Source organism: Aulonocara sp. 'chitande type north' Nkhata Bay, linkage group LG13 (assembly GCF_057382095.1).
Source record: "Aulonocara sp. 'chitande type north' Nkhata Bay isolate Kocher_YH1m ecotype deep benthic linkage group LG13, A_spYH_male_GT1.1, whole genome shotgun sequence".
NCBI classification, from domain to species: domain Eukaryota; kingdom Metazoa; phylum Chordata; class Actinopteri; order Cichliformes; family Cichlidae; genus Aulonocara; species Aulonocara sp. 'chitande type north' Nkhata Bay.
In genome coordinates this window covers 16,579,539-16,604,093 of record NC_141356.1, presented here as the reverse complement: position 1 = coordinate 16,604,093, position 24,555 = coordinate 16,579,539, and the positions used below count along the sequence as shown (strand labels likewise).

General features: G+C 39.4%; 2 protein-coding genes across 3 annotated transcripts; both read left to right on the top strand.

Moving 5' to 3' along the window:
• Positions 1-241: 241 nt before the first annotated feature.
• LOC147315899 (protein FAM161A) lies at positions 242-15,153 on the top strand. Its single transcript, XM_086258875.1, has 5 exons — positions 242-373; positions 7,579-9,382; positions 10,102-10,373; positions 11,807-11,956; positions 13,809-15,153. The coding sequence occupies exons 2-5, from the start codon at positions 9,275-9,277 to the stop codon at positions 14,695-14,697; spliced, it is 1,419 nt and encodes a 472-aa protein (XP_086115001.1). The 5' UTR covers positions 242-373; positions 7,579-9,274; the 3' UTR covers positions 14,698-15,153.
• Positions 15,154-15,609: 456 nt separating this feature from the next.
• LOC147315898 (uncharacterized) lies at positions 15,610-20,889 on the top strand. Of its 2 annotated transcripts, XM_086258072.1 has the most exons (7): positions 15,610-15,929; positions 16,630-16,757; positions 17,090-17,212; positions 17,327-17,354; positions 17,454-17,477; positions 18,461-18,539; positions 20,780-20,889. In XM_086258072.1, exons 1-7 carry the CDS (start codon positions 15,902-15,904, stop codon positions 20,808-20,810), a joined length of 441 nt encoding a protein of 146 aa, XP_086114198.1. In that variant the 5' UTR covers positions 15,610-15,901; the 3' UTR covers positions 20,811-20,889. The 2 variants fall into 2 exon arrangements, with proteins under 2 accessions (XP_086114198.1, XP_086114197.1); XM_086258071.1 differs by lacking the exon at positions 20,780-20,889 and having other exon boundaries at positions 18,461-20,731.
• Positions 20,890-24,555: the final 3,666 nt, after the last annotated feature.

The window sequence follows — 24,555 nt, the reverse complement described above, 5'->3', positions numbered from 1 at the left end:
TTTGTTCACATAAGATTTCAAGAGGAAAAAAGACTTTGTGACTTTTCACCTTATTTTAAACATTGTAGCCATTTATTTCTGAATCTCCCATTTAGACTGCAATCAGGCTCCCACTGCATGCATGGGCTTCACAGCACAGTGAGTTGTTTCAGGAAGTTAATGAGCAGGGCTTGTTGTTGAGAGGGTGGAGTGTTCCTCTCAAACACAAACAAGCCGTAAAGTGCTGCAGGGGAGAGGGAAGTGGGAGGTTAGCATAGCAGACAAGAGAAACACTCCAGTCCTGAGTGTCGCTCCACGTCAGTGTTTGTTCCCGTAGAGGACTTAAATTGCTCTGTCTGTACTCATGAGGATTTACGGTGTACTGGCATCATGAGTGAGTGTTTGCACCTCTGTAATCACATGTAAATTTTTGCTCCAGCTGTGGGGGGTTGGGGGACATATTTCAGGCAAGGGCGTGGATTTCTTTGGAAACACAAACCTCATTGAGATAGGTTGCGGTTGTGCTGCTTCTCTATGAAAGCTTTGGCTGGTGGTCTTTACCGTAAATGTGTGCACAGAAAAAAAGAAAAGGGAAACTCCCAAGAGGCCTTGTTTTGGATTTGGAAATGGTTCAGAAAGTATTTTTGAATGAAAATGGCTAGTGTGATCATAATTTTTTCTGTATTTGGGACTCAAGATTTATAAAACAAACAAGTAGGGCCTTATTTTTAAGCTTCAGTATCGTCAGAGGCATGATAGGTGCTGTAACTATGGCAGCTGTTTGAAAAAGGAAAATGAAAAGAACATCTAGATAATTCAGAAAACGTTGAAAAAGACTGGTAAACCCACACATACAAGGTTTACTTTTTCCTGCACAGAGGAATTTTGAACAGCTAAGAGGTTTATTCAGATCCAGAAGAAAATGACAAGCATTAGAATGATTTTTTAATGCATTTATGTTTACCAGAGTTTTGTTTATCAAATGCTTAACTTGTGACAGACTACAGACTGCACCAGAAGTGAAAGTGAAACTTTGTAAGAGGTAGTGATGAATGGCTTCAGAGCCAGTGGCACTGATAAAACGGCAGGAGGCCGAGCTCAAGATGTCCATATATTAATCGAGAGTGAGAGTGACCAGGATGAACAAGGTCAAAAATGAGTACATCAGAGGGATAGCTCAACTTGAGCAAGGGTCGAGGCTGCGATGGTTTGGACATGTGCACTTTATTAGATACACTTTGCTAGTAGCAGTTTGGACGTCTTTTTTGATCCATATTGACACGATAGCATCATGCAGCTGCTGCAGATTTGCTGGCTGCTAGATGCAGGGATGTTTTACCAATATTCTATTGTCCAGTTTTGGTGAACTGTAGCCTCAGTTTCCTGTTCTTAGTTGTCAAGAACAGCACTTCGAGTGATATTCTGCTTCAAGATTTGAAGTGTTGAGAATTCAGAGATGCTCTTCTACATATTTTGGTTGTAATAAACAGACCACCCAGACCAGCCCACCTGACACCAACAGTCATGTTTTGATCAAAGTCACTTAACTCACCTCTCTTATGTCTTCTCTTCTTTATGAGTTCAGTCACAAAGAAAAGAAAGCGTTAACTGTGTAAAAACATGGGTACAAATGGGGGTGGAGGGTTATAAGATTAAAAAAAATGCTGGTGTTGACAAAAAAATAATCCAACATTTGCTAAAACCTTACACTAGCTATATTCATTTTACTAAAGTTTATTCTTTAGTGTGTTCTTGCAGACAAATTTGTGAAATTATGACAAAGAATCTTTTTTCAAAGAAGTCATAATGTGGTTAAACCTTTGCATCATTTCAGAAGTGCTACAAAATGTAATCCTGGGAGAACTGCCTGATGTCAGGTGTTTCAGTAAACCATGCAGAGTAGGATTGTGGCACAGCCACTCTGCTCTGTGTGACGGAGGAGAGAGCCAAGCTTGTGATGACTGTTTACTCAGCCCCACTCTGAGTGAACACTGCCACTATTCATCCCATGCCAGCACTGGAAAAATCAGACACACACATACATATACACACATCTACAGCAGGCGTACAAAAATGCTCCATTATGTGAGAAATCTGTGAATTTTCACAACTTTGTTACAGGAAAAACAGAAACTTATTTAAGTAATAAGGCGTAATATGGTTTTTTGTTAGTTCTGAATGCTTTAATGGACTAACTTTGCTTTTACACATCTGCTTAGGTCAGGTGAGCAGCAGCTTTTGGTGCTGGCATCTCATTGGAGATTTCAGGTTATCTCCAATTTAAAGCCCATCTTTCCTGGATGATATTAATCACACCTATTAATCTTCAGCGCTCTTTATTCTTTTTCTTTTTTAATGCTGTAACTTGTGTCTGACGTTGTGCAGCACACCGGTCAGTGTTTGTCATGCCAAAATCTGGTACACAAATAAACAGTCTTGACTCACCTTCCTCTCTCACACAAAGGACAGTTTGTACCTTGAGAGCATTCACAGGAAAACTCGTGGTACACCTTTGAGGGCAAACTTTTCCAAGAACTCCGCGAGGGAACAAAAAACAAAATGTAAGACTAGTAAGCACAATGTGAGGGTAAAATAATAATAAAAATAATGGAAAAAAAAGAAAAAAAGAAAATGGAAAAGTGGCAGTAAAAATACCAAATCACCACAAATATGTTCTGTATTTCAGTTCAAAAACATGTTTTTGTTTTAGTAAAAACGGCTCAGTTATAAAACGTCATTTCATGTCACGTGTACGACTATGGAAACAAAAGTAAAAAGTGCAACACCGCCACCTCGTGGACAAATGACATCAGTGCAGCTTCTTTGTCTTTGTCTCTCACAGACTTTGATGTAAGGCACAGGTGTTGAATTCCAGGCCTCGAGGGCCGGTGTCCTGCAGGTTTTAGATGTGTCCTTGATCCATCACAGCTGATTTAAAAGGCCAAATTACCTCCTCAACATGTCTTGAAGTTCTCCAGAGGCTGGTAATGAACTAATCACTTGATTCAGGTGTGTTGACCCAGGGTGATATCTAAAACTTGCCGGACACCGGCCCTCGAGGCCTGGAGTTTGGCACTTGTGATGTAAAGTTTCCTTTGCTTCTAAAATATTTACACTCAGTCCACTTTGTTAGGTACGTTCGTTCAACTCATTTCTAATGAGACACATGGCGGAAACTCCCCCTAATGGTGAGGAAAGGTGATTTAAGAGACTTTGAAGCAGTGAGAATAATCTGAAAAATAGAATAGAATAGAATTCAACTTTATTGTCATTGCACATGCACAGGTACAGGGCAACGAAATGCAGTTTGCATCCATCCAGAAGTGCTTTAGTGATATAGATATATTACAATAAATATTAGCAATAATATAGATATGTGAGTATATTACAGAAATGGGTCTATTATGGTATGTTATAATGTACACGGTATGAAGTATGTTGTGAATATTCTATAACTATAAGTATGTACAGGCTGTAGTGAGTACAAGCTATGTACAGGATATGAACAGGATGTAAATATGAAAAACTATACAGAATATGAAATAAATAACTTTACAGAAATCTGAGATATACAGCTATACAGAAATGGGAACTGTGCAAGTTGTAAACAGTTGTAGGGTTAAAAATTATCGTATGTACAGAATGGTTATTACAGAGCAGTAATACAGTAGTGCAGTTAAGATAAGTGAGATATGTGGATAATTCTACAGAGGCTATATAAAGTGCTAGTGGTTGTGAGTGGTGGTTCAGTCCATGTTATTATTGTGTGTTTGAGGGTACAGTTGTCCATTGTGGGTGTGTGTGTAGGTGGTTGTGGGTGTGTGTATGTTCAGTCCATGTTTTAACGTGGGTCAGATGTCAGGAGGCAGAGTTCAGAACATACCCAGTGAGCAGCAGAAAATGGCTTGTAGATGTCAGAGGTCAGATTGTTGGCTACATTGTTTCGATAGGAAGGCAACAGTAATGCAAATAACCACTTGTTATGACCAATGAATGCTGAAATGCATCTCTGAATGTACAATCCTTGAAGCAGAATATCTACAGCAACAGACCACACCAGCTGCCACTCCTGTCAGCTACAAACAGGAAACTGAGGCTGCAGTTCGCACAGTCTCACCAAAATTGGAAAACAGAATATTGGAAAATTGTTACCGGATGAGTCTTTATTTCTGCCACAATATCTAGATGGTAGGATCAGAATTTGGAATAAACAACATGGCCCAGTTCTCCTGGATCCATCCTGGGGAGCGTTATTGCAGCTACCCACCCTCGATTTCAAGTACATTTTTCTATCTCTCTCTCACTGACACACACACACACACACACACACACACACACACACACACACACACACACACACACACACACACACACACACACACACAACAAGAAGATTGTTGACTTATGTACCTTTGCATTTTTGAAATTTTGTGTTTCAGGTGCTGTATGTTTGATTTCTTACAGGCTTTGGAAATACACTGTGCATTTCTATATACATATACTCACCATTTGTAATATAATAACTGAAATAACACAAATTTATATGAAGAAATGAACAGATAAACTGTCACAATATGCACAACGCATGGAAAGAATGAGGTGGGCCCAAATGCAGACAACTGAGAGATGGAGGTAAAAGTTTAACAAAAAGCGAGCCTTTATTCTTGGCTGCACAAAATACTACAAAACAAAAGGCAAGGGTGACTGAGATAACTAACAAAAACCTAAACTGGGATAAATTAAAAATTACAGACTACTTAAACTAGGAACCTGGAAACACGTGAGGAACAAAGAAAAACACACACAACATATACACAGAGGGTAACAAGGGAATACGCAACAGGAGGGAGACACAGCTGAACCTAATATGACATGACGAAACAAAGGGGAAGCAAAACTCAAAACAGTAAAGTAAAACAGACTGTCGAAGTAAAACAGGAACCAAGAGTCATTCACAAAGATACAGACTTGACACTGATATGAGGAACAGAGGGAGCAGAAACAGATGAATAAACATGAAGACAGAATGAAACCTACACTGGAGACATGACACACTAAACATGGGAGGCACAGGAACAAAACCTAAGAACTACAAATCACTGTATATAACCATTAACTAACTAAAATGAAGCATATTAATAATAAAAAACCCAAAACAAAACACGGAGCCACTAGACTCTGGGCCATGACATAAACTCTGATAAAGAGGAGACTAGATTTTAGAGGTAATCCTGGAAAAGCAGGTGCAACAGCACATTCAGATCACAAGTCTGATTGCACGAGCTGGCTGCAGGTTCCCTCAACCTTATAAACCTTTATAAGGGTGGGGAAACAGGCAGTTGGATGAGTGACGAAACGTATCTCCCACTGAAAATGCTGCGTCCAGATGAACAGAATCAACCTTTTGGGGGCAACGGAATAATGAAATACAATATTCAGTGTGTGATGAAATAAAAGCATGTGTACTTATCAGAGGCAGTATATATTTAAGATGGGAAAAGTTCCACAGATGATTAAAAAAAAAGACTGCTTATCAAAACTGAATGCCTGCTCAAAAGTTACAGCCTGATTTTTCACATTTGGGAGAACTGAAGATGAAGATGCTCAATTAGCGTGGGAACCAAACTCTCAGATCCAGACCCAAACAATCCAAAGCTGATCCAGCGATGCCCACCCAAGATACCATGATCAATGGTGTCAAAAGCAGCAGAAAGAGCCAACAGTACATGACCAGAATAATCATTTGACATTTAATAACTCTCTATGCTGGCCATTTGTGGTCACTTCACTTTCTTTTCTTTGATCATTTTTGCTGTGTTAATGCATATGGAATGAAACTTCCCAAGGGTCTCAATTTGTTTTCAGATTTTTAAATTTTTTAACCTCAGCTCCTTAAATATATCAGTAATATACTCTATACATCCAGTTGTTCCTCTTGGCCACTTTTGGCCAATTGAAACCGTTTAAATGCCTTTGCCCTGTGGAAACCACTTCACAGGAGTGGGAATCTTCTATTCTTGTTGTCTTCTTGTTGTCTTCCAACAAGTACATTGTACAAACAAACTGGTGTTTTAATGCTTAAAAATATAAAAAATTTATGACTATTTTACATTTAAGAAAAGAACTGATGTTAGTTAAAAACATCATACAGAAAAAATAGAAAGAAAACTTCAAAACAATAAAAATTACAGACCTAATCTGTTGGTGGACACTTTTGGCCATGAACAGGCTGAAAGGATAGTGATTTTAAACAAACAAACGCAGGGTTTAAAAAATAATGATAATAATTTAAAAAAATATTTTTTGGTAAAGTGCTTCTGGAAAGTTATCTAAGAAATTATGAGCAGATAGGACCTTTGTAATTTGGCTGGCACCTATGTTTTATCCCACCATATTATTGAAGAGCTGTCTTGGATGACTGATATTGAGTCACGATGGAGGGAGTAAGATAGATGACTAAGAATCTGGAGCTTTGTGCATTTCCACAAACTCTTCACTTTCTGGTAGCTTAGCTTGAAGCTGTGAATGCTGTTGTTCAGAAAAACGAGTGAGAGAGAGTAGTAAATTTGTTCACCTTTAGTAATCTTCAGTAAGTACTTTAGTAATCTGCTGTTCAAATGAAGAGATATTTTCTTATATTACATTTGATACTCTGTGCTCACCCATTAGCACATGACGCTATCATGTCCCAACAGCAACAGGAGCTGAAAAATGTAAAATCCTTACGAAGCACTTCAGTGAGGGATCCAAATAGCTGCTATAGTCACTGGATCTCACTCCAACATAGAGCACATTTAGGATGGATGTGCAGCTGATAGGTCTGCAGGAACTGTGTGATGTCATTATGGACCAAAATCTCAGATGACTGCTTCCAGCACCTTCTTAAATCTATGCCATGAAGAAATCTATGCCATGAAGAATTGAGGAAGTTCTAAATGTAAAAGGATCCAACTTGGTACTACCAAGGTTAACACTTAATTAAGTGGCCAGTGAAATGCAAGAAATGCAACATCATAGTGCCCAGTTTCCTAATAATTCCCACCAAATAGTGAATCTAATATTTTCCATGACAAAATGAGAGATTCGTTTAAAAAACACAAAAACTAATTGCCAAACTCATAACCCCAAAGTTTTACTTTAAACTCAGCTTAGCAAAAAACCAGATCTAAATTGAGTCTTCATGCACTTTGTTACAAGCAGCCTGTTGCAAAAAACACCCACAATTTGTTCACATTTCTTTAGTTGGCAAAAGAAGAAGTGGGTGTTCTTAAGATAGAGAATCAAAAGAAAGCCTCATGTGATGTGGCATATGGAGTTGATTTGTATGCCAGATTACACAAAAACTGCACTGAAAGTCAAAGGCAACAAATGTTGTGGAAAGAAAGAAATTATGTTTTTCTTTGTTAAAACACTGGAAACTGTTTCTCTAAAGAGAGTGTGTGTAGGGCGAGGAAGGAGAGTTTGCTGATTTTAAGACATGATAAGAAAAAAAACAGGTTGGAAACAATTGCCCTAAACTGTCTATTAAATATAGACTTTCACGACATGACTATCATCATGTGGTTTTCATCACATCTCTGCTCCGTCTGTGGTTCTTAGGTAAACAAACAGAGGAAGAAATGGAAAGAGACAGGCGACAGATGGGGAGAGTTTTTGTAGCACGAGGTGAAGTCCTGTAACGACAGCACTGAGAAACCTGAGTAAACGGATTACCACAGTTGGCTGCGGTAGGTGTCCTTCCCCTCCAGCTTCACCTGTCAAATCCTGAAAGTCTGAACCGAATCAAAGTCAACCTTCACCTTACTTGTCCCAAACCAGTAGATATTAGACTCTGAGTTTCTGTATGTGGTATTTGAGGTGAAAATAATTTTTCTCAGATTCACTAACCAAGATTAATTCCACATTTTCTGTGCTAGACCTCTCCATGGTCTCATCCACAAGCTGCCACAGGATAATAAAGGAGTTCATAGTTTACACCCTTTGAATCATTATGGAGTATTAGTCACATTTCAAGCTGTGTTAACTTTTGTATCTCTGAATAATAGTCTATGCTTTGCTGCACTGTAGATAAGCAACAGTTAACAGCAAGGAACTGGTTTTTCCTGTAGGGGTGAGATGCTTTATATTTAACGTGAGATGAACTGTAGCTAAAGAAATATGATACTCAACCTTAGCCTTCATGCCTCATGTGAGGGGTAAGTTGATCCACCTGACACACTCAAAAAAACCCGATTCTTTGTCCTCAATAAACACGAAGCACTAATTTTGAGTAGAATGCTACTGAGATAGATAAAATCAAATGTTTATTTAGCCAGATAATGACAGCCAGATTCATTCACTGAATTCCACCTTCAGACCAACTGTATAATCTGTAGTATAAAGACAGTCTAGGGCCTAGACTGCCTAGACAGGATACTGCCTAGACTCTAGGCAGTATCCTGTCACGGACGATAATCAGCCAGGACAACTCATGAAACATCTGCTTGCATGTTGTTGAAATCAGCTGTGTACATTCACAAAGAGCATCAAACCTATTCTGTATTTAAAATATTAAAAATAATATTCATTGTTATGGTGCAATATGAATTTTAGGATCACATATTTGTCTAAGCTTCTCTCTAAACTTTATGCTCATTTTACTCCACAGCCACTAGTTTGGGAAAAGAAAGTGCTTCTGACAAACAAGAGCAACGTTTTTACCAAAGTTGTGACGTAAATGCGATAAACAGGCAACAAACAAAGCTGATTTATAGATTAGTGGAGAAAATAGAAAGAAATATATCTACTCCAAAAATAAAACAATGCTTTTGTAATTATGACAACAGTATTTACTGTGTGACACTGTAGGTACATCCCAACCCCAGTCACCAGTAAATATATATAATAATATAATAATAATATATATATATATATACAGCTGATCATCAACAATTCAACAAGTCTGCTCCTGCAGACTTGTTGCACACTACAACAGATGGAGCACTTGTGCTGTATTTAAGAAAGCTAATCTGTAAATCAGATTGGGAGCGTCCACATCAATCGGACTTCGATGAATCATGTGTTCAAGTGAAAAGCCACTGGACCATCTGGCCATGAAGCCGTGATTCCTCCTGATGGTAAGAAGATAAGGCTCTCAGTCTGTGTTCGTCTGTTAGAACGAGGCGGTAACAATGTGTTAATCTTCCTACTCGAAGTAAAACTATTTTCCTAGGAGGTCAGTGTGCTGAGTGAGGTGACAGAGGACGTGCAGAAGGTTTGCTTCTGGCTGTGACTTTGGGATAAAATAAGGAAAAGGATGGCAGCTATGTACCGATCACCCTCTCTGGGAAACAAAGAATTAGTGGCTCTGTACGGAGGGGAAAGAGATCATTATTTTGACAAGGATGAGGACTGTATCAGTGAGGTAAGGAAGCTAAAGGTTTAAAGATAATAAAGTCTGTTTAAATCTGTTTTCAATATGTGTATGTATATGTACATTCAAAGTTAGATAGAATTATGAATTACAATCTTTGAGCCGTGGACACTGAACATTTACCAAATCTATAAACAAATTTTTAAAATTATCAATAACTTGCTTAAGAAACAAAAATAAATAAATGGAGATGGGATAAAATGACATTGGTGAGTCAGACGATATTTGACTTCTTCATTGTTCTCCACCTGTCCTTCAGGTTGACATTTGTTCGATCTTTGAAGCACTTGTGCACTTATGTGAACAGAAGGAAATCCCCTGACTAGTTCCCACATCCTTCCTCAACGTTGCACTGAAAATCTTTTATTTGAGGCATTGCATGCAGAGCATAAAACATTAGTATAAAATACACTACAGCGGTTTCACAGCTAGATGAAAGAAGTCTGAGTGCAACAGACAGTTGCTATTGTTTCTGATAACAACTACATAAGGTGTCTAAAAATGAAAAATGGAAATACCCTTATGAAGTTAATTTTTTATGCACACTCTAACCCCATGAATGCAAGATCTTTGCAGTTCAGCCACAGGTAGAAGCCAATATAGAAAAGGTTGAAAAAATAATGTGCAATCACTCAAAGCACTCAAAGTAAATCTATTGCACTGAATTCATTCGCAATGTTTCATAATCTTGGCAACTTCTAACCTGTCAGGAATGTGACCTGGACTCGGAGTGCAGTGAGGAAGGAAAAGACGGGAGAGGCATTCGCAGCTCTCTGTCACTGGAAATCGTTGGTCTGCAGAGGGAGCAGCATGTTTACTTCTCCAACCAGGAGTACTACAGGAGGCTGGAGGAGCTGAAGAGCAATCACCTGAGGAACATGGCTGAGTTGGAGAGGATGTACATCAGCCAAGGCAAGGAAAGGCATGGAGGGGGCGATAACGCATGTCTGGGAAGAAACAAAGAGGCCAGGCAGCTCCTCAGGTTGGATACGCTCTATGACTCACACTTAAACCTTGACATAATAGAGAAATGGAAACATAAAGACCCCAATAACTATTGCTTAAATAATTGTATGGTTTAGTTTTTTTTTTATAAAGTCAACAGCCATCAGGTGTTAAATCAAATCTGCCTTATATTAGATTAGATTAGATTAGATTAGATTAGATTAGATTAGATTAGATTAGATTAGATTAGATTAGATTAGATTAGATGAAACTTTATCAATTCCTCGGATGGTTTCCTCCGGAAAATTCAGTTTCCAGTAGCACAGCACCGACAGAAGTTGCATGTTACAGATACAATAAGGGGAATGAGAGTAAGGATATAAGCATAAATACACCATATACACACATGTATAAATACAGAATATACAACATGGATAAATAGGATTGCACATTTGAGGGACAGCACAGTTCCCTGTGGTGCTCCTGTGCTGCTGACCACAGTATCAGACGTGATGTCCTTCAGCCTGACGTACGGTAGTCGGAGATCCAAGCAATCAGGCAGGGGTCCACCTGCATCCTGTTTAGTTTCTCCAGGAGCAGACAGGATTGCATTGAAGGCACTGGAAAATTCAAGAAACAGGATCCTGACCGTGCCTTTTCCCTTGTCCAGGTGTGATTGGGCTCTGTGTAGGATGTCATCCTCCATCCCAACATCCCTCTTGTAAGCGAACTGTAGTGGGTCCTGGGCCACTACAGTAAGAACAAAGATGAGTGCCTAGCGTGCTCTCATTTACATGTTGTTTCCAAAAGAATTCGATAACTATTCAAAAGCAACATTTATTACAAAACAACAACAATAATAATATCTCTGAAGGATGATACAGACATTATTCAAATAATTAAGGCTTAGTGGACTAAATCAGAAACTCACACACGTAATCCGTTTTCTCATTTTTCCTGTTTCCTGTTGAGTCAGGAACCTTTTGAAAGGAAATTCAAACAGAATTTTGACGCAGTAGCAAGAACTCTGTTTCCAAACTTTAAATGTCAAAAGTCACACATTTTTGAACTGTGACCTTTAAAGTGAAAAAAAAAAATTCTCTTAAAGGATGTTTAATGGATAGGAAATTGTTTGTTTTTCTTACTGGGAGTTGTGCTTTGTGTTGTGCTACAAATATTTAATAATGTAAGAGCTTTATTTTTTAGAGAATATGTGAAAAATTGGAATTTATTTAATTCTCAGAAGTGGGACCACATGCCCAAACACTGCCTTCCTGTCCTTGCATTTGCTCACCTGTAACCTGTTTGCTTTTGTTTCTTACACCCCATCACCGTTATTTCTCTTCCCAAATGCTGCCACTGACCCACCACTTTACTTCTCATTCTTCTGAAATCTTCACTGACAGTTTACAAGTGTTTGGCATATACATTCATTGTTAATTTGACTGAGAATGTTAATGTCTGACCTAGTGGCCCTGCCAGGAGACTCCAGAGGATCAACTCCCAGGAGGAGCTGGACTTCCAGGAGTCATCAAGTGGCTCGGACCAGTCGGAGCTCTGTGGAGAGGACAGCATTGGGGAGCTGGACTGGACTCCCAGCCAGGAGCAAATTTTTGAGAGGTTGGTAATGAAGTATTAATTCACAGCACTGCTGAGTCTTCATTGGATACTGGAAGAGAGTGGAAAAAGATACAGGGAAACTCTGAGCATCATGTGTAATTCTTAGCTTTAGGGCCAGTCAATGCTATTAGTTCCTTCATCCCCTAGGAACTGCCTGTATACTCTTGTCACATTAGGCTGGGCATTGTTGGGCTCGACTGTGCTGAGCAGTGAGCACAGGGCCCAAAAGAGGACATCATGCCCTCAGGCCACCCTCATGAAGCCTAGAATAGTATAGCTGCTTTATTGTTGTTCAGAATATACACCTGTTAGTGCAGATCAGCATGAAATTTCAGTGCATGTACTCGCCATCTGACTGTACAATATAAATGATAAATAAATCCAAAGGTATGAAAATAATCTCAGATTTGTACACGTATGTGAATACAGGAGGAATTTGTCTATATTCATTATTAGAAAACGGGAGAAAACCTGTAAAGAATATTAGGAAAAACTGCCCTAAATATACAGTCACATTGTGCATATATGTTTGGGGGTTGGAGGGTAGGGGTACAGCATAGAGGAGTAGCTATGAGTTCCAGAGTCTGATGGCATTGGGAGTGAACCTGTTGCAGAATCTGACTGTCCTAGACCTGATGCTGCAATATACCTCTTGCCAGAGGGGAGCAAGGATGGGGTGATGGGCGCGGACGGAGTCTTTGATGATGTTACAGGTTCTGCTGAGACAGCGTCTGTGCACGACATCCTGGATAGATGGAAGAAATGTCCCAATGATCTTCTCAGCAGTCCTCACCACTCTCTACAACGATTTCTTCACTGTGGGGAATGACTGGGCTGTTCCAAATGAGCTGTTGAATGCGGTGGAAATATTCGACACATTCACAGGGCTTCATCTCACCATCACTACCAGGGAATCACAGACTAAGCTCTAACGAGGGACCATGGGACACAGCACATACAGTTTGAGAGAGATGAGGGAACTGGCCACCAGTGGGAATACAGCTGATACTAATCACAGACAAATGAGACAAGGAAAGCAAAACAGTTTTCCCTTAAGCTACCAAAATAGAAGAGGAAGTAACAGAACACTGGAACTGAATCACAGGCTTGACTTTGAGACAGAAAGGTAAAGAAACAAAGAGAGACAGACCAAGACATGAGAACTGACAGGGACAGGAGATAAAAATGGAGGCATGATTGACACTGAGACCCAGACAAAGATACTCAAGCTACACACAGACAGAAGACAAAACAGAGACAAGACTTGGATGGACCGGACACAGAAAGGAATTATCATCTGAAGAGAAACCAAAAACTGGAAGGCAAGATGACAAATGCAGAAGCGCCAATAATACAATACACAGGACACAAAATAGACAGGCTTGACCACAATTACCATCACAAATCCAAAAGAATACACCGTGAATACATAAAAGTCAAAACCCTGGGTCAATGACTCGGAGACCATGATACTGTTGTTAATTTCATTAAAGCCAAATCACATAAAACCTGCTGCTTATGTGACCAAATCACAGAGGTTTAATTGAGTTGATGCTATACACTAATTAAAAAATATTCATACAAATAAAAGAATAAAGAGGGAAAGAAAAACCCACAAACAATAAAAAAGCACAAGGAAATTTAAAATAGTCATAATCATAATAAATTTACATATGGGCTTAAGCATTAGAGATAGTTTGTGCTATCTGATCTGATCTGAGTGATCTCAGATATTTGTGTTCTCACTTATATCCTCACCATGCAACATCTACACAAGTTCAGTGGTTAAATCAACATATTACTGATGAACAGATCTCACTATCACATTTTATTCTCCTGTATTTTCCCTCAGAGACGTGCTGCTGAGCCCAGAGAGGATGACGAGCCAGAACCGGTTTCGCTTCCAGCCCAATACCTCCTGTCCGAAACCGCAGGCAAGAGTGTCCGATCAAGCTGGTGCCAGAATTCTGCCCAACTCCAAAGTCACTGTTCCCAAACCTTTCCAGATGATGCTAAGAGAAGAGGAGAGGAAGAAGCACAAAGTGCGCACACGTTCAGAGATTGAGCTGGAGAACACGCTGCTGAGGCAGGAGTTGGAAGAGCTCCGAGAATGCCAGAAAAAGTTCCGGGCGTCACCTGCTCCGGCACACATACACCTGCCTCTCTATGAAATTATCAGCCGTCGCAATAGTCAACGGTCAAACCAAAGCAGAAGCAACACCAACAATAACAGGAACATGGATGCTACAAGCACCCAGACCTCTACTGCACTCTCACCACAGCCTTTTCAGTTTTTGGAGAGAGAAAGGAGGAAGAAGGAGGCCAGGATTGTGGCAGAGCTTGGAAAGTTTGGTGAGAGAATTGAGCGACATAACTTCAAGGCAAAGCCAATGCCCACATCTATTTATGGCACCAGACACAGAGAGGGCACCATGACTACAAGCCATGATCCCTACACTCAAATCTTCTACAAAATGGAAAGAGAAGCTAATGAGAGCCAAAGTGATCAAAGCTCAGACCTGGAGCTTGATATGCACCAATCCGACTCCTCTCTTGACTCCTGCAGGTCCCAAAGAAGTCCTTCTTCCAAGCCAATGAAGAAGCAAATACAGCTGTCCATTGAGATGGTGAAGGAGAGAGAGACCCCTATCACTGACCCCAGCGGCTGCAACATCTGCTTGTCTCAACAGCTGGGTGGCCCAGAGCTTCTGCTCAGTAACAAAGGTGTTCTCAGTGTGTGACAAAGTGTTTAAAACTCACAGCAAAAAGGGAGACGAGGAGCAGTTACATCTACACTGTTTTTGAGTTAGTTTTACAATGCAGGCAAGTCAACATGGTTTCTAGTTGCTCTTGATCAAACAATAAAACACGGTTAAAGAAATGCATGTGCAAGGATGTGTTGTTTTTGTTTCTGTTTTTGTGGAATATTTTGCAATCAAAAATACATTGATTGTTTTCTGTCATAATTTATTGTTTGTTTCAGGTTGTTTCATTTTTTTCAGTTTATATATTTAGAACCACCACAGTCGCATCAAGGCACTTTTTATTGTAAGGTAAAGACTTTAACAGTAATACAGAGAAAACCCCACAATCAAATTCCCCTTCTGAGTCCTCCTTTAAGCAAACACTGGTGACAATGGGAAGGAAAAACTCCCACTTAACTTTTGCATTTGCTGTAACCAGTTAGGTGTGATGGAGACAGGACAAAAGACACAGTGTGAAAAAGAGCCAGAGATTAATAATGACTAATTATTCAATGAAAAGTGTATTAATACACAGTCAGTGAAAAAGGTAAGTGAAGAAGAAACATGCAGCACATCATGGGAAAGCTCTAGTAGCCTAGGACTATCGCAGTATATCTAGGCAGGAGTCAAAAATCCCCTGATCCAGCCACAACTATAAGCTTTCTCAACAAGGAAAGCTTTGAACCTGGTCTAATAGCACGCTGCCTCCTGATCCTGAATCAAAACTGGGAGCTTTTGATTCAGGATCAATTTTCGCCACTCACTAACTTCGGCTATTTTTCCCATCTCTGTGTTTATGAACTGTTCGGTAAAATGTTGCTCAAACAGGTTAAAACTAATCATGTACCCGTTTCTGCAAGTTCAGGGAACAAAATACCGGTCTGGGCACATATTCAACCAATGACTGACCATTCTCAGTGAAATGCCGTAAATAGCGGGGTGTTGGTATGTGTACCACAATCGCGTTGGTGCCAGATGATCACACCGCTCACGGAAGTCACTCCTCCACGCGCGTAGCCAGCTGCAGCTGAGAAGAGGGCGTGTAGCCCATTACAGTGCTGCAAGACGTCTTTAGAGATAAAAGCTTAGGTGTCAGTCACAGCACAGGAGACGAAAGGGCTGGACGCCTGTGAAACGTTAAGCCTTTTAAGCGGAATCCTGAAAATAACCAACGCTGGAGTTCATCGGAATTCTCAGGATTATGGAAACTCTGCGCATTCTGAGTCTGGGTAAGTGCACTTTATTTAAGCCTTTACTGAATAACTGAAGTCAAATAGCTAAAGTGTTTTTGCATTCGCTTGCAGGGGTGATTTGCATCAATATGATCTAACTTTAGCCTCCTGTAGTCTTAGTTGTTCGCCACAAAGCAGGTGTTATCAATAAAGCGCGGTTTGCGCTTCTGTTTGGAGAGTGGTGATTTCTTAAGACATTTAAGCTCGTGTTTATTTGAGGGGGACGAGGAGGTTTGTCCAGTCACCAAGTTAGACTTGAAGTCAGTAAATGCACGTGGCGCCCCCCGCCTCCCCACGCACTTTGCTGGCTATCTGAGTTTGTCAAACTCAGTCTCTCACTCAGCGCAGTCGATCTCCATCCTCCGCCCACTCCACTGCTGGAGCAGAGTGTGTTCTCTTTCCTCCTTGCTTCTTCATTGTACCGTGTGTTTGTGCCACTCCCTTCTTTTTCTGGACAGATATTAAACTTGACCTTGCAGTAGCATAACAGATCCGACCACTGCTGACATTAAAGAGAAACAAAGTTATAAGTTATAAATATGTTATTTTTGACAAACTATCCCATTACATTTTTTTCCAAGTTATCTGCCCCATCAATGTTTAAACAAATACTGGCTACATTGCTTTTAAACACAATACACGACTTTGCATTTTGGCACCCAATGTCAAATCATGTTTCTGGTCTCTTTCCCCCCAGCTGTGTTCGTGAATCTTTGCTATCCACAGGAGGTCCCATGTAATGTCAGTCATAGCCCTCAAGGGATCATTTATAGAGTCCCAGAGTTCCAGGCACAGGCGTGTGACTATCACTGGGATAATGCAAGCGTAAGTTCAACACCTGCTTAGTTTGGGAAGGAAATTTTATTTCCTGATGTATCCTGTGCCTCTGTGTTTTTTTGTTGTTGTTGTTTTTTTTTTAAGCATAAATCTATTATATACAGGTGTTTCTCATGACAGATAAAGCAGAAAAAAGTGCTAAAAAGAATGAATTTAATGTTTGATTGTCTGATCGGCACATGGCCATGTGGCTTTATATGATTAATGAGATTGTTATGATAGCTCCAGAGCCACTATTTTAACCCTGTTACGACTGTGACAAACCCTCTTACTGAATGAATTTGTAAAACTGCTCTGATTTTCTCATCTGTTGCCTTCAGGGTCATGTCCTCGCAAACCAGAAGGGTAAAATGGATAAACTGGTACTGAAAAGCAGTAACAGGAGTATTATGATTACCAGCTGTTTGAGCCACCTCAACTATACTCGGGACTGCATCTCTGAGGTGTTACACTCCTCACCTTTTAACTGCACACCGAGTAACACATGATAATTTAAAGCAGAGAGACATAATTAATGACATTAATTTAATTAATGTAATTTCATCTGCCTATCTTAGGGAATACAGCGCAGAGCAAGTTGTGACAGTGAGTATCTGCTTGCTTTATTTTTAAAGGATATTTGATGATACGTTTTTTTCCACTGAGGTAATTATAGATAATGTTTTTGATTTCTTCTTTTTACAGCTGACTGCAGTACTCCTGGAGGAGGTAGGAAACAGCAAAGCAGGAAATTATACTGATGTTAAGTTTTTATTATATTAGACAATTAAATCTTAATAATAAATTTTCTATGTAAAATTAGAAATGAATGACCTCTTCAAACAGGTATGGAAAGTTGAGATTCTCATCTCAAAAAAGAGATGAGCATCTGAGTCATAAAAACTGAATGGCAGTAAAGGAAGTCTAAAAGGGTTGTTGTCACACGCCTCCACTTCCTGTTGATGAATGAGCTGCTGAGGAAGTAGGTTTTTCAGTTTTCATTCATAAACAAGTAATCACTGTGTGATATTTAAAAATGTTAAATCACACTTGACCCAGTGCAAGAATTTAAATAGAATTCTGCTGCACTCAGTGCAAATTAGTATCTGGGACGTCAAGTCACTCATCAGCTCAGTTATGTAAATAAACTGCAATATCAATCTGTGGATTGATAATATATAATTTCACAGTGAGTCAATTATTGTTGATATTGTCACGCAGTGTTGTCGGGTGTTCATACAGAGAGGAAGTTTGGAACCTTATGGCTAATCATTGTTGAAATGTGAGTTAGTGTAAAGAAAAAAACTGATTTGCTTCTGAGACGTCTGAAAATAGAAGTTTTGATGTTGCAAAAATATTATAGTTTTGTAGTACATATCACAGCTAGTCCAGAACTAGTTCATGAACATATAATGATGCTAAAAGGGAACTGTACAAAACTGTGTCAGTTACTAACATGCAGCAGCTTGATAGACTGTTGTCATCCAATAGATGAATGCCTGGATGGATGAAAAATCACTTATAGCTCAAAAGTGGCATCAGTCATGTCACAGACAACCCAACAAGAATATTTTCTAAATGACTGGAAGTCTAATTCATGAGGGATACGCAGCTGCCTGTCAGTTTAAATAATGCAAAAATTGTACTTTGGAGATCTCAGGCAAAGTAAAATGTTCAGCAGACTAATTGTCAAACTCTCTTTGCTCTTGTAGGGATACCTCAACATTACTGGTATATGATTACCAGTTTCTCCATCACGGCACTGCTGGTTCTACTGGTCTGCATTTGCAGGTATTTCAAGTCAAGTCAAGTCAAGTCAAGTCGGCTTTATTGTCACTTCAACCATCAGCTTCAATGCTGAACTCAAAAGTAACAAACTTCAAAATACAAAGAATAAACTCAGGCAGGCAGACAGAACACACAGCATGAATGAGGGTCGATCGTGACACAGACAAAGGAAAACACAGGGCTTAAATACACAGAGGCGGCCATCAGGGAATGGGAAACACCCAACCAGTCACTGGTTGGGTGTGAAGGGAGGAAGAGAGAACAAAAGAGATGCTGTGGAGGGGAGCCCGAGATTATTAATAGTTAATAATTGCAGAGAGGTGTATTAACACATAGTGAGTAAAAAAAGGTTACCAAAGAAGAAACACCTGTGCATCTTGGGAATCCCCCAGCAGCTTAGACCTATTGCAGTGACACTACTGGGAAGATTCAGGCTCACCTTATCCAGCCCTAACTATAAGCTTTATCAAAATGGAAAGTTTTTTTTTGCCTACTCCTAAAAGTAGAGCGAGCGTCTCTGTCTCCCAAATCCAAACTGGGAGCTGGTTCCACAGAAGAGGAAAACTGAAGGCTCTCCCTCCCATTCTACTTTTAAATACTCTAGTAACAACAAGCAAGCCTGCAGTCTGAGAGCGAAGTGCTCTAATGGGGTGATACGGTACTATGAGGTCATTAAGATAAGATTGGGCCTGATTATTGAAGCTTTTGCATGTGAGGAGCAGGATTTTAAAATTAGATTCTGGATTGAAGAGAAGCCAACATATAAGAAATCTGCTCTCTCCTAATCCCTGTCAGTACTCGCAGAGTTTTGGATCAACTGAAGGCTTTTCAGGGAGTTTTAAGAACATCCTGATAATAATGAATTACAGCAGTCCAGCCTGGAAATAGTACATGCATGGACAGGTTTTTCAGTATCACTCTGACACAGGTTGTTTCTAATTTTGGAGATATTATGCAAATGGTAGAAAACAGTTCTACTGTACATATGTTTAATTTGTGCTCCGTAGGACACATCTTGGTCAAAAAGATTCCTCACAGTGTTACTGGAGGCCAAGTTAATGCCATCCAGAATGAAGCATCTGGTTAAATACAGTATTTGTAGGATTTAGTATGTTCTGATATTCATAAGATCAGAACAATATCCATCCCTCCCTGTGACAGGCATTTGGTCCTTTCAGACACTGAGGCATGTGTCTGATTTCCCTTATATATCAATAGCAATTTGTTCTTCCAACCAAGCACAGTCAGTGTTTAATTAGTTTCAGTCTTTGCATTCACATTCACAGTCACCAGTGTCATGTAATTATTTGGTTCAGAGTGGAGTCCTGAGGTTGTGGAAACCTCAAACCAAAAGCCAGCAGCAACATAGCAGCTTAACCTGGTCCGGTCAAAAAACCAGCGTCTCTTTTCAAAGTTGAAGCTGTCAGAAATGTTTGTGCCATAATGAAGCACGAGAACTTTCACTTCCTACTGCCTATAGCATTACAAAAACCCCTTTTGTGTAGATTTTAAACTTTAATCTTTTTGTTAACCCTGTGTTGAACCATGTCTTTGTTAAACATGCATAGCATTAAGAAAAATATTTCTATCTACAAATATGAATTAAAATAATTTATATACTTTTTTAATACATACAAAGTTCTCTCCAGTAGCTTTCCAACAGTAGAGTGAAACTGATCTTTTTGCATTTAAGTCTGAGATCAACACACACAGCAGAGTGACTTGATGCTATTTATAAACAAAGTGCATTTGTTTGTGTGTGTGTGTGTGTGTGTGTGTGTGTGTGTGTGTGTGTGTGTGTGTGTGTGTGTGTGTGTGTGTGTGTGTGTGTGTGTGTGTGTGTGTGTGTGTGTGTGTGTGTGTGTGTGTGTGTGCATATATATATGGAAACATTGACAGTTTATATATATTTCTAAAGATATGTTAACATCACAGTAAAATTGCAGTGAAATGAAACTATAAAACATTAATACCACTCTAGTGTTGGCACTTGTTTCTGGAGAAACCTTTGTTTAAATGTAAATCATACCGTACCTGGTGTACAGTACTAGTACTTCTGTTTTATTAAAGATAAGCTATATAAACATGTTTTATACAAACTATGACTGAATCTGTTAATCCTGCCTGCTTCATTACAGTTGTATGTTTAACGTCACTGTATCTTAATTTTGCCTTTTCAATGTATTTTCTTATTAAAACAGTAACATTTATATCTAAAGAGACTTCTGTTTTCTTTTTTACAGCAAAACCTATGTGTGCTCTGTTATCTCATGATTTTAACAAATGGAGAGAAAAAAATGAGATGGTAAGATAGGGTATTTTGTAAGGTGAAGAATCTTGTGATAGGAAGTGAGTCATAGAGATCTTTGTGTCTATGATGGGAAGAATCGCTGTACTGCTTTGAGGGCAGGGATTTTTTTTCTCACTCTTCAAAAATTACCACCAGCTGTAGCACAAAGGTTTCACTGCTTTCATATCTTTCTACACACACCGTTACTGGACATGCTGGGAGCTGTTTTACAAAAAAAACCCCACAACCTTAAATGAAAATTGCACCTATTTTATACAGTGTTGCTCACTTAAGTTTAAACTTAAAAGTTATGTTATTTATTTTTTTTTTTAGTAAATAAACTGATGGGATTTACTGGGAGAAGAGGAAGCTGGAAAATATAAATATCGAGTGGTTGGCAGTTGGTGGAATCACAAGTTCTGGTGTACGGAAACCACTTATTTAAAAAAAAAAAGATTAGAAAGAAGTTGTTCTAATTTCTGCTGTAGATTTGGGGTTTTTTTTTTTTTAATGTTTTTTGAGGACAGGAAATGACCAACAGACCTGGGCAGCTGCTGCAGCCGAGATTTACTGCTTATTGTGCAATACATAAACAAATGTTGCATAGGGTTTCCTCTCCTGTCCTCTCTTTCTTACAACTCTCCCATCTCCATTGCCAAACTACATTGGCAAGCTCTCCACCCTTGATGAGTGTATAACTCCCATAAATAAGTGGATGTCTTCAAATTTCCTCCCTCTTAACCCTGGCCAAACTGAGGTTCTTGTGTTTGCTGAGGAAGTCAATCATTGCTTTGATTCTTTCTGCAACAATATAAAATGATATGTGTTTGAAAAGGCACAAATAAAGTCATTATTATCACTCAGAGGAAAGTTATCGCACATCAACTGTAGCTTTCGCTAGCGGACCAGTTGGGTGCCAGATTGCACAGAAACAGCTTGTGTGTTTGATGATCAAGGATTGATAGTCAGGTCCTTGCAGTTCTGGGATTAAGACATTTTCAGCAAACATGAAGATTTCTTAAACTCTTAATCTTACTGGCTGCTCCACAAACATACCACGAGACATTCCCACTGAGCATTTGTGCCACCCCTTCCATGCACCACTGCTAATTAGGACATGCTGAACAAGTAATATAGTTTCCCCTCACCAAAACTAAAGTGAAAATATGTATACCCTCTGTATCACACAGCAGATCTCATTATTTGTCTGATATGGCCAAATCATTAAAAATGTTTCAAAAGGCATCAGCGTGTTGCAATCTATGTAAAAAAAAGAAACCAAAAAACTGAGGTTACAATATTTCCCACATGGCAGTTTTATCCAAATCACAAGGAATATATCTTTGCACTAAATTAGAAACTCACAAACTTAATTCATTTGTTAGTTTTTCTATCGAGGCTGGGGATTTTCAAGTAAAGTGCTTTCAAAAAGCATTTTTGACATACTGTCAGTAACTGTGTTTCCAAACTTCCGAAATTTAAATGTCAAAAGTCATTGTAATTTGACTCACTCTGTCTGATCAGACATATCAGTCCTGCTAGGAGATTCCAGAGGATCAATTCACAGGAAAAGCTGGACTTGCAGAGTCATGATGTGGCTCTGACCAGGAGCTGGCCTTGTTGATTATGTCATAAGTCATGCCCAGGTTTTTCTGTGGATCTTCTAACAAAATACTTCTGTATTAGGTGATTCTCAGCTCAAGGTTAGCAAACTTTGAAAGGACAGAAGGAACTGGAGCACACAGCACTACAGTGGCTTTGCTCGAAACGGTAAAAAAGACACAGGGAAACCAGTTTGACCAAAACAAAACTCTACACAGCATCCTGTGCAATTCTCAGATTGACTGTAAATTTAATCAAATATATTAACGCACACTGAATCCTCTTACAATTCCCCCCATTTCACTAATTGAACAGACTTTCAGAAATCTTGAATACTGAATCTAAGGGTAGGAGTTCTGAGCATGGGAACTAAACCACCTCTGAATTATCAAGATAAAACTACATGCAGGTACCTGTTTATCAGTGTCCAAGAAGTAACTCATGCAAGCTCTTTTCCTCATGCAGCACACAACAGGAAATGTCTGTCAGATTTATCTTACTAATGGAAATGCTAGGCAGCTTGCAGGAGCTGGCACACCATCGGACATCACACATCTGATCTGAGTGACTTTGGACATTTGTGTTCTCACTTATAGCTCCACCATGTAACATCTAGGCAAGTAGAGACTATGCACCCACTAAACTCACTAAACACTACCCACTAATCACTCTTGCAGACTTTTCTCAGAGGTTTTCAGTCTTGACTTCCATGTCTTGGACTATTGCACAAGAAGTAGACACCCTCAGATTCATGACAGCTCACTGACATCCACTGGCCTATCTCTTCCCCTGCAGATGAGTCACGAATCACACTCCACTGCCACAAATGGATTTTAAATTTGGTAACAATTCAACTAGTAACAATGCATTTTATGTTCCAGGATTTCAGTCTAAAATTAACTAATTGTGAGGCTGGGCTGTACTGTGTCACAGTACTGTGTGACAGCAGCAGCCTCACTTTTAGCAGTGCACTCTGCTAAACCACAAAAATTCCGGACTAAAAATTTTAGGGAAATGAAAAAGAACAAAAGGCTTTGATCTGGCATAGAAGATTCCCTTATAAGTAAATTGCAAAAAACACTACACGGATAAAGTTAATGGTTTGCGTGGTCTTTTACGTCACAATCTATACTTGTCACTATGTTGCTTTTAATAAATACAATCAAAAGAAACGTGTAAATAAAGGAGGCTTGACCTGCCTTACCCTCCCCTGGGGAGAGGTATGACATACGATCATATGGCATGTGTCTCGCAGTGCTGAGACTTCCGGCGGTTTACCTGCTGCGTTAAGCGGGATTGGTGCAAGACGCATTTCAACAATAAAGAAGAGATTACAGTCAAGAGGAAAAGACCGCACATCTTTCCCTTTTAAACTTTCATCTGAGTGGAATCGTGACAATACAATACAAACTGCGATGTGCCGCAAATCATGTGTTCTCTAACAGGACGTTCTTGATCATGCGTTTAGAAAGAAGCCTTATTAAAAAATATCCTCTGCTGTGCGAGACACTTTAGCGTGCACCTTTATGAAACCTTTAATCATGTTTAATCATGTGGGAAGAGAAGGATAACAGTACATGCACGTGACGTATACAGGGCAGGATTTCACACCTCCTCAGACGCTGTGTCAGACACTTGTGGCGCTCCGTCTCTCGCTCTTAGGTGCTCTTCTCCCAGCATGATCAGATCATTTTAATCATACCATTTTAATTATTTTGTTTTCAGTTACTACTGATTTTATCTACTGTTCTGATTTTATCTGTTTTGATTTTATATACTGTTGTTTGTTTGTTTGTTTGTTTGTTAATTAGTTAGTTAGTTTATTTGCTTGTTTTATTCAATTTTAAATCATGCTTTTTATTTGTTCTTGTTTCTAATGTCTCTGTAAAGCACTTTGAATCACCTTGTTGTTGAATTGTGCTATACAAATAAACTTGCCTTGCCTTGCCTTTGTTGTTGACACTCTTTCCACACTTGATCTGTGGAATGACTGCAAGAAGAAAGGAGGTGGGGTGGGTGTGTTTGTGAACTGCAAGTGGTGTAACCTGCTACATGTATCTGTTAAGGAGATTTTGCAACCACGACGTCAAGCTACTTGTCATCAGAATTCGCCTGTATTATCTGCTG

Bases quoted from the DNA above. Each gene is read 5' to 3' on its own strand.
- LOC147315899 (XM_086258875.1), top strand. From the start codon at position 9,275: ATGGCAGCTATGTACCGATCACCCTCTCTGGGAAACAAAGAATTAGTG. The intron at 9,383-10,101 runs GTAAGGAAGCTA...CTAACCTGTCAG, and splicing joins ATGAGGACTGTATCAGTGAG to GAATGTGACCTGGACTCGGA. The intron at 11,957-13,808 runs GTTGGTAATGAA...ATTTTCCCTCAG, and splicing joins CAGGAGCAAATTTTTGAGAG to AGACGTGCTGCTGAGCCCAG.
- LOC147315898 (XM_086258071.1), top strand. From the start codon at position 15,902: ATGGAAACTCTGCGCATTCTGAGTCTGG. The intron at 17,213-17,326 runs GTGTTACACTCC...TGCCTATCTTAG, and splicing joins CTCGGGACTGCATCTCTGAG to GGAATACAGCGCAGAGCAAG. The intron at 17,355-17,453 runs GTGAGTATCTGC...TTCTTTTTACAG, and splicing joins GCGCAGAGCAAGTTGTGACA to CTGACTGCAGTACTCCTGGA.